This window comes from Montipora capricornis, chromosome 8, assembly GCF_036669925.1.
Source record: "Montipora capricornis isolate CH-2021 chromosome 8, ASM3666992v2, whole genome shotgun sequence".
NCBI lineage: Eukaryota > Metazoa > Cnidaria > Anthozoa > Scleractinia > Acroporidae > Montipora > Montipora capricornis.
In genome coordinates, this window is record NC_090890.1 from 26,967,736 (window position 1) to 26,977,620 (window position 9,885).

The 9,885-nt window shown below is 39.6% G+C and overlaps 1 protein-coding gene across 1 annotated transcript in view; it reads left to right on the plus strand.

Annotated features, from left to right (window-relative positions):
* Positions 1–9,063: 9,063 nt before the first annotated feature.
* Positions 9,064–9,885, plus strand: part of LOC138059643 (adhesion G-protein coupled receptor D1-like) — a 23,689-nt gene continuing 22,867 nt past the window's right edge. Inside the window, exons 1-3 of the mRNA XM_068905257.1 lie at positions 9,064–9,080; positions 9,206–9,317; positions 9,771–9,823. Of these exons, the coding sequence (XP_068761358.1) occupies positions 9,064–9,080; positions 9,206–9,317; positions 9,771–9,823 (182 nt within the window). The remainder of the gene's footprint in view (positions 9,081–9,205; positions 9,318–9,770; positions 9,824–9,885) is intronic.

The window sequence follows — 9,885 nt, forward strand, 5'->3', positions numbered from 1 at the left end:
AACATTCAAATCAAAGCTTAGAGCCTCTAGATTTTGTACAGGCATGTCTTGACGGAGCTCCCCCTGGCGGGTTGTGTATTTCTCCAAATTTTTAAATTTAAACCATTGAAAGAAAATGTTGATAAATGATGATGATGATGGTTGTCTTCATTACCTTTGTGATAGAACACGCAACGATAAAAGAAGAAGGAATGGTTTCGGGACTTAAAAATCGCTAAAAAGCGGGGAAATCTAAGTCTTTCTTGGATGACCAATTTATAATACTTACTAAATGATTGTGTTTGCCTTGTGGAATGTGCAATGAGTTTTGTTAAATTGCCTGTATATAATAACAGTAGTCATGTCTGTTTTATCTCAAGCTGGCACAACAGATTTCATTATTACTGGAACCGAAACAAAACTGTTCCTGTGAATGTTTCTGAAAGCATTCTTCCTCCATTGGAGAACAGGTGGCTTTGCTTCCTATTAAACAAGAGTCACCATCAACTGGTTGCAAAGAGATGTGATCAGGATCACTATTACATCTGTGAACAGGGTAAGTTTCCTTTATCCTACAACAAGAGAGAATAAGAGGGGAGAACACAACCACCATAAATGGGCCTCTTCCAATGATATTATTTTTTCAATCTAAATTCAGCCCGCGGTTCATAATGCGCGGCTATTTTAGGGAAGACACCTGATTTGTTACTTCTAAAATTACGTCATTAAAATGCGAGACAAAAATAACTTTCATAGCATGGTGCGAAGCTCAAAATAGATTGCAAAAAAACATAGGGCATGGGCATGGGCATGTGTTCTCTCCACTCATCCTCTCTTGCCTGCATCAAACACCTTTAAGACTAAAGACTAATCTCGTGTGTGGAGAGCTGAGGAGTGTATCACTTGCTGCAAGAAGAGTTGATAGACCGGGACAAGTGTATATTATCCTCCTTAGAGCTTAGAACTTAGTAAAGCTAGTCCAGAAATACAGTTTTCATTAATACTGGGAAACAATAAAAAAAAAAAAAAAAAAAAAAAAGAAAAAAAGACTGTCCTGGACTCGAACAAAACCCAAGATGAACTTTCATAAACTTTTGTGGAATGGGCAGCTGCCTGAACGGTTCAACAGGGTCGCACAAAAAGTGATTTTCACATGCAATGGATTAGGACCAGTTTAAAATTTTAATACAGAGCACGTTGTTGTTGGTAGCGTAAGCGCATTTGTGTATATCTTGAGTTCAGGCATAACAAGGGTTAACACAAGACTTCGGGAAAAGAAGATTATTTAAAGGATTTACATTAAGAAGAAACGAGCAGCAGACAAATTAGACCTTCATACTCTTTTCCATTAAAGTCCAGATTTCCAGAAATAAGCTCAACAGGAAAAAAAATTAAAAGATATCTGTTTGATATTCGTCTTCCATCTCTTTCAATTTTAGCAATCGTGGGGCAAGTCGTCTGTGAAGATAATAAACCCGGCGTTAATTTTTTTAACTTCAACATTTTCCCTTCAACCGTCGCTCTAAAAAACTTGCCACAATCATCTCATCGAAACAACGAGCTATCATAATATTCTGAATACCTGAATACAACGCACAACTGCATTGAAGTCAACCATTCGTTTTATTTATCTTGGTCGTCCAAACAGTGTAGACGTTCTACGAAAAAGGAAGTTTGTTTTGTTTCTAATGTTGTCTCTGAATTAAATTACTCGCGTGGAAGCAGCCCATCCCTTGAAAAAAAGCCCCACCCAAAATCACGCCGCGCCGTTTAATGAAAATTATTCAGTTTTGTGATGACATATTTTTAGATATAATGACGTCATCAGAAAATAAAGAAACCAAAGAAACCAGAACTAGGATCGCACCGACATCGATGTTAATAGGATCAACAGAAACATCGTTGGAATCAATGACTGGAGCTGAAGGATTAATCACTGTCGGTTGTAACCACAAAAGCTGTTTCGTTGTTCAAGGTCCTTTAACACCACCGGTTTCAAACAAAGGCTTATCACAGTTCCATTTTATTCAGTAGCATACGTGACGAGGAATGCGTTCGAAATCTAAGAAATATGGACTTCATTATAAGTGATAATTACGAAGCCGAAACAAGGTCTTAAATATCAAATGTATAGTTACCCCGTGGTTACTGAGACGTAAGCCATTATAAGTTTAGAATCTTCATATTACAGTGATTAAATCATTTAGCGTTAGTCTCGAACGACACAAAAGCTAAATCGTTGAAAACATCAGTGACTGGAACTGAAGGAATAGGCACAAGCAATATTAATGGATTTACAACACCATTGAACAGTAGGAATATTGATACAGCTCTGTCGTTTACAGCATCAAATTCTACATCGCAGAGAACATCAGGGACTGGAACTGAAGGAAGAAGCACCAACAATGGACATAATTGCACTGATCAGCCCAAGCAAGATCAGGACACTAGCGAAAGGGTACAATACAGTATTTAAGCTGAAACCACTTGCCCCATGAATTGTTACACAAGGACCGCGGAGAGGGAGGGGCTTGGGGATTATAGCCCCTGCCCCCCCTCGCCCCACACACACCCAGTTTTTTTTTTTTTTTTAATGGTTTTGTCTTCTCCTAAACCTCTCCCCCTCCCCTCACACGTCCCGTGATCCGCACCGAAACCTTGCACCCCACCCCCTTCCTTAACGTACTCCGCGGCCTCCGCGGCCCCTGTTGTTTTAGATATGTAGATGTTGCCCGGGTTTCATCCTTGAACACCTGGGGAATTTGCGAATAAAGATAGGTTGTAACTGTAGAAAAGGTGCGTACTTGTCTTGACTTTGCTGCGATTTCCATAATTCTGCGGGATCTTACGTTCAAGCGCCAAGCGCCAAACTGCGTCTTGGCTTCCATCAATCAAACTTCCGAACATCGCCGGGAAGATCGACTCCGCCTCCGGAAAGTGAATAGGAGTTTTTGTTTGGTTCACAGTTCGAACACCATTATGATATGTTTATAGAAATTCTTCAGTAAAAAGATTCGTACAGATTCCATCGCATTCCATCGGCGTAGAGTTGGAATGTACGAATGTACCTTGGGAACCAAAGATGCTGATTGGTGGGTTATGTCACCCATTAACTAATTTCGTCCTCTGGTTGGGGTCGGAAGTATGATTGATGGAAGCCAAAACACAGTTCGGCCGTTGACGCTTGAAGATGAATTCCACAGAATTATGAAAATAGCAATAAAAGCTCATCCGAACATTAATTTTGTTTCATTTCTTCAAAGGGTGACAACTGCCATCCTCTCCCTCCCCTCCACGGGGTACCACCCCAGTATTGACACGTGCAAAGGGAAATCTGAGGTCACTGGATTAACATAGCCTAATTTGGAAACTGTTTATAACCTTCTTAGAAAGATATTGGTTGTCTTGCGTATTGTATGCCAACCTCGTTCCCATGGTCTCTTTAATTTGTCGAACAACAGTGCCGGACCCTGGGAACGAAGTTGATCGTATGCATTTCTCTAGGTCACTTTGACTCATTTTCTTACATAGCTATTTTAATTTATTTTTATATATGTATATTTTTTTGTGCAGTTCTATTGCTTTTTCGAGACCATAAAGTCTCTTAATGTTACAAAGAAAGGCTCTTTGAGGGTAAGAACAATTTTTTTTCTTCTGTTCCAGTGGTTGCCCTATATGTATAACAAAAAAAAAATGTTTGTTAACAGATAACTGTACATTCAACACATAACTTGGTGTCTTGATATCTGCAGGTTGGTGCTAAGGCTGTATCAAAATTTTTAAAAGAACTTCGAGATCTCGATCGGCATGAAAGAAGGAATGTAAATATATTTCTAGCGAGCCAAGCATTGGAAACATTCGCCATCAAGTACGCCAGGATTCATTTAAAGGAAAACGAAAGTGACATCATCTCTGAAGAAACCTATGGTGCGTAAATGTAGACAAGTGACAACTATTTCGAGGCCATGCATGTTATTGTTGAACAAAATGTTGAATACACAGAGCTTTTTTGAAATTGCGCAGAGCTAAGAGAAAAAGCAGGCCCTGAGGCAACTGCAAAATCTTTCAGGGGAATCTGACTAGACATTTGAATGTCACAAATTGAGAACAAATAATCCTTAATGCTTTTTGTTTATTTTACGGTAAACCATTCCCTTTTAGAAGCTTTTGAAATATGATGGTTCAAATGCTTTTGTTTTAAGTGAAAGTACACTTACAGTGTACAGTTTTTTGGAAACTGTCCGCCAATCAGGATGTGTGAATTTGATTGACAGTCACGCCTCCTTGCAAAGTTCGCACAGTTGTAAGTTGAACATGGGTTGTTGAGTTGACGTGTTTACGCGTAAATTGTCAAATGTGAAAGTTTGTTGGGTGGCCACGGTAAGGCGCGTTGTACTGTAACTACCAAGTTAATTCCCAAGTGGAAAAAAGTCGTTTCGCCCAATCTCCTAGCTGCATCAGACTGCCCGATCCCAACCACCTTTCGATCATAGTGGATAATGTTTAACTTCAAAGCCTCGAGAAAAGCAACTCATTCAAATTCCTATTTATTCCTTAGAGCCAAGAAATCATTTTAATTGTTTTGAAAAAAAAAAAAATTGTATATTGACAGTTCACCCATGCGTGATCCCCATCAATTAAATCACTGCAAATATCATACGCCGAAGAGTGCCATAAAAAAGTATTGTTGTAAAACTTAGCGCCAATATGAACTTGACAAAGGTACCCTCAATCAATAAAGATTTTCTATGATTTTTTTAAAGCAATAAAGATCCAAAAGGTAGCGACGAGCAACAAAGATGCCCTCGTTTTTTCAGTGAAAGAGACAACATACTTTTCACCTGAGGGAGATTGGACGAGTATCACGTTACCTTCGGGCGTTCTGAAACGAAACGGTAAAAGAAAATTCTTGCTCTCGCTTTCAATTTTATCATTTTTGGCCTTTGGGGCTATTTTTTCCTTATCACTACAAGGGAGGAGGGCAAGGAGGATTTTACTACGGAAAAGTGCCAGTATAGTTTTCAAGTTAGGATAGATCTGTTTTTAGCTTGAGCTCACAAATGGCAAAATCCAGTATTTAAATACGAGCCACACTGGGGGTAGGCACATACTCTCCCCTTTGCCTCGACCCAACTGCCAATACTGCGCCGTCCACTGCGGTATCACTGCTCTCACCCTCGCGACAACCATGCTCTCATCAGTACGCCAACCATTTTCTTGATGAAAGATTTCAAGCTAAGAAAGGACTTTTACCTGGCGTTTCAAATGCACCTAGCAAGAATGCAAATAACGTACCGAGGTACATAATTTGTGTTATAAAGTACCATTAATTGCGCCTAGCAAAACAAAGAAATCGCATCGACGTGTGTAAGTCTGCTAGATCACTATCAAAACTACATGTAAGTATGTCTTCCTCACTCACCGATCACAAGCCTGATTGGAATTTCTGGATTTAACCCATTCTCTTCATCTTTGTTCATTAGCTACGTTGAATTTTATGAAGATGCTGAAATCACCGAGTACCAACAAAAATTACTCCCTTGTGAATAAAAGAAAGTTCTACACTTGCTGACAAATCATCTTCCTTTAGTTTTAAAACGCGAAGACGTATATTTACAAATGCAAGATATATGGGTTATTGACCAAGATGGCTGGACATAGGCCATCGTTTTTTTTGTTCGCACGACGTCGAGGTCCATAAACACGAAAAAAAAACGAGACCAATATAGCCATCTTGACCGAACAAGCTTGGTCAATAAAGGATTTATAATATGGGATAAAACACCAAAAAACTTATCGTTGATCTTATGGAACCAAGAGAAATCCCGCGGGTACCGCCAGTCGCAGCGTGGGATTTGGTACATCTTGCCCGCTCACGGAGCTAGTCATATAATAAATATTCATATTCTTATGTTGGTCGTTTCATTCTTTTCTCATCTTTTTTTATTCGCAAGGCGGCGTTGTTGTTTTCACTGTCTATGATAACATCAGTGAGTTGGTCCCAGATACGGAGCAGACTGGGTTAGACGGGTAAGTTTACTTCTGCGACAAGTATAACGCCAGCGTATACAAAGAGGACTTCCAAATACATCTTATTGTTTCGTGTTCTAAGGCTGTAAATGTCCGCGTGTTTTAAGTTTGATTTATGGCCCAAGTGCACAGCACAAGGACCACGATTTTCTGGTAAAAATAATCATCCATGTCCAATGCACCCAATTTGAGTCGGTTCGTCGATATCCTAGGTTTTTTGCAGAAGAAGTAAAAAGTAAAAGTAAAGTGGTGCATTTAATAGCGCCCTTTCACTAACGTCTCAAAGGCGCTCTACAATGATCAATTTACCTCCAGCGGACCGGAAACATATACAGACGCAAATTGCAGCCGCTTCTAAGCAGTCCATGCATGCTGGTACTCATTTTACCGACCTCGGAAGGATGGAAAGCTGAGTGAACTTTAGCGGGAAAGAAGGTCGCCAAATGTTCCACTCTCGGCAGAACCGGGAATGGAACCCGGGACCTTAGGGTTGGAAGGCAGAGATCTTACCACTGCGCCAACCCCTCCGTAGTAGTAGACAGCTTTTTTTTTTTTTTTTTGTTTTTTTTTCTGTTTCCAGATAAAATAACAACCCCAAGTATAGAATCAATCACATGCTCTACGGGTAAATAACAGCCATAAAAAAAATTCTTACTTTTTTCTTCTTTGACAAATGGATTGAGTCGACCGACAACCCGTCTCTATTCGATCGGGCTGCGTCGATCCATTCACTTTTTCTACCATCCCTTATCCCGTTTTTATTTTAATCATAACCATTACAATTTTCTCAAATTCGATTGGTACATAAACTATTTTTCACTAATTATTGTGTAGGGTTGAAATCGGTCAGCGAAATCAGGCAGTTGGCTGTAATCGGATACCTGAAATGAGACACATGAAATTGAACAGTCATATCAGCCAATCATATAAAGTGCACTCAGCTTAAGCCACCAATCACAAAATTGATCACAATAACCATAGCAACAACCTACCAAACTGGGGATTTTCCAAAATGAACGAATTTGTAACATTAACAGTGAAAAAGGAATGCATTAATTTTGTTTTCTCGAAAATTGTAATGGTTATAATTAATTGGTAACAGAACTTCGTGTCGTCCAATTGGTCTGAAATCATACTCGTGATTAAACAAATCGAACTCCCGCTACGCGGTTGTCCGATTTTGTTAATCACTCGTATGATTACAGTCCAAATTGGACTCTAATCAGTCCTATTACCATTATGTATAGGTAATCACATGATTTTGAGTGCAATTTGGAATAAATAAGCACGAGTAAATTTTTTCAAAGGCGACATCCAGGGCGCACGCTTGATTTGAAAACAAAAGATTTGATTGGTTCTTACCAAACCCTATTGTTTATTAGCCAATCATAATCCAGAATTTCACTGGTATTACACTTTTTGCACTTTGTTTCACTTGAACTGCACCGCTCTCAGGCAATCAGAATCGAGTAGTTTTTTCATGTATATTATTAATGTTCTAATCTCTCGCAAACCGCCGTAAACGGAGACTGGTGGTGTCGGATCGACTCGGATCGACAACCTGACTCGAGTCGATCGGACTGAGTCAATCTGCCGACATTTTCTACGCTCCCTATTCGCCGTTCTTGCTGATTTTTTTAAGTCCCATGCAAACCGATTTCCCGTAACACGGACCGACCTTTGGACAGATGGGTCGAGTCAGCTCGACTCGGGTCGACGGGTACGCACTAGTTGACCAGACCGAGTCCACCCGCCACGATTCGACTCAGAATGGCAAAGGACTTTTTGCTCCAGTATCTGTGCATTCAGTTTCTATGAAGTCCACGAACCAAGGTTTTCAAAAAGAATACAAAATGATGTTATCAGAGCAAAAAATCCGAGGAGCATTTTAACATTCAGTGTGCTTTTGAATCATTGTTGTTCTTTCCCTTTTTCAATTTTTTTTTCGCATTTTTCTGGTTCTGGTTCTTTATTTAAACTCGGTGAAAAGCTTCAGTAATTACAATAGTATTCTAATTGGGTACAATAATATAATATAATATAATACAATATAATATAATATAATTACACTGTTTTAAAAGATTGCCGAGTGAGAATCCGACGATTCAAGTGAGCGATTGATTTCCTTCTTGAACTACGCAATAGGTCGCCGCTGTAGCTAAAGCTACGCATCAAATGATTAGTACGTGCCTTGAGCAATGTCAATTTAAGGAAAGAATTACGCAAGTCGTTGTCTGTGCTCCTATCTCTAAACAGTTCGCCCAAGTATGCTTGGGCCAATCCAACCGTGCCGCTAAGGTTATTCTACAAGCCAAATATGAAGTAAGTTCAAGGTTGCTTTTTGAAACACAAAAATGGGACCAACTAACGGTAAGAAGGAAAAATCAAAAAGCTATGATGATGTTAAGTCCCTCAACGGATAATCGATTTTAACCCTCGTCAGGAGCCCATCACCCGGAACGTGCAACTTACCTATTTTCGTGCAACGGCGTTTTCACAAGTAAGGTTACTTTTAGATTGAATTTCCCGCTAATGAGACTCCCACAGGAGCCCGATGACCAATTACAAGAAATTAAGCTGACGTCATAGGGTCACCGAACCGGAACTGCCTTTGTCTTTTGACCTAATTCGCGGGAAGGACTAGTCTAAAAATAAACCTACTTGTGAAAACTCCGTTTCACAGACGCTGTATGGAAGTTGCACGCTCCAGATGGGCTCCTGCCCTCGTAAATAAAGCCTTTATCCTAGTCACCATATGCATCCTATTAAGATACAATGGAAAAAAGAAGTTGTGCAAAGAAAAAAAATATGGGTATGCTTCGCTTTATTTTACTTACTTACGTATTTATTTCTTTTAAAGTTTTTTGTAGTCAATAGCTTTTGATCTCATTCAGTATGGCCGCCAAGGTGGTCGCCATTCCAGCCTTGGTCTCGATTGGTCTGTAGATCAAGGCGACCACTCACAGTATACCTCGGAAACAAACTTTTCCCTTTCATTTCAATCAACAAGTAAAATCTGCTTCAAACTTATTTCGTTTTAAAACGATAAAGAACATGGGATTCAAAGAAGAGTGAGTGATTGAGTCGGTCAAGACAGTGTCACTTTGTTCCTTGATAATTTGAGACCAACAAGACAAGTTGTTACAAAAATAAAGCCAGGCGTTTCATTTGCAGTTTTCGTCTCTTCTCTTCACAGAAAAAAAATTCCAAAGCTCAACGTAAGAAGTCGAATAATTGCCGCAACAGTTTATCCACCACCAGACAGCATTCTTCAAGAAAATGCCACAATATCATTCAGTTTCAACAAGGTGTGGCCACGTGACATAGACTAATGCTAACTTCTTGGGAAACACGTTTTGTTAGCAAAGTTTAATACACAACTGCGCCTTTCATAGAGATGAAGACTCTGAAGATAACACTTTAATCAACGGTTTCGTTTTTACTGCCGTCAATCACAGTAAGCGAACGGGTTAATATGTCACAATCAGCGTTGGGATTGGCTAATTTCAATCCACCTTCTCGGATTGTCTTTTTGCGGTCCGGTAAAATAACTGAAGCGGGAAATTTGATTGACGGGTGCAAAATACGAAACGACGGGAATTCAAACCTTTGATTCAAACCAAATTCTCATGACTACCCAACAAAGAGATCCATTGTACTAGTTAGGAGAATGAATGTTTCCATCATGGGAATGAAAGGGGTAAAGTTCAAAAACGTTTTATGGAGGACGCGACAAATGTTCTCTTTCTCTTAATTTTAAGGAATCAGATGAACGAGAAACACCACATTGTGTCTTTTGGAACTTCACTGTCAAGTACGTCCAGAGAAGTCAGATTTATTTCTTGAAGTCACTTTCGTACGGAGGCAGCGTGGTCA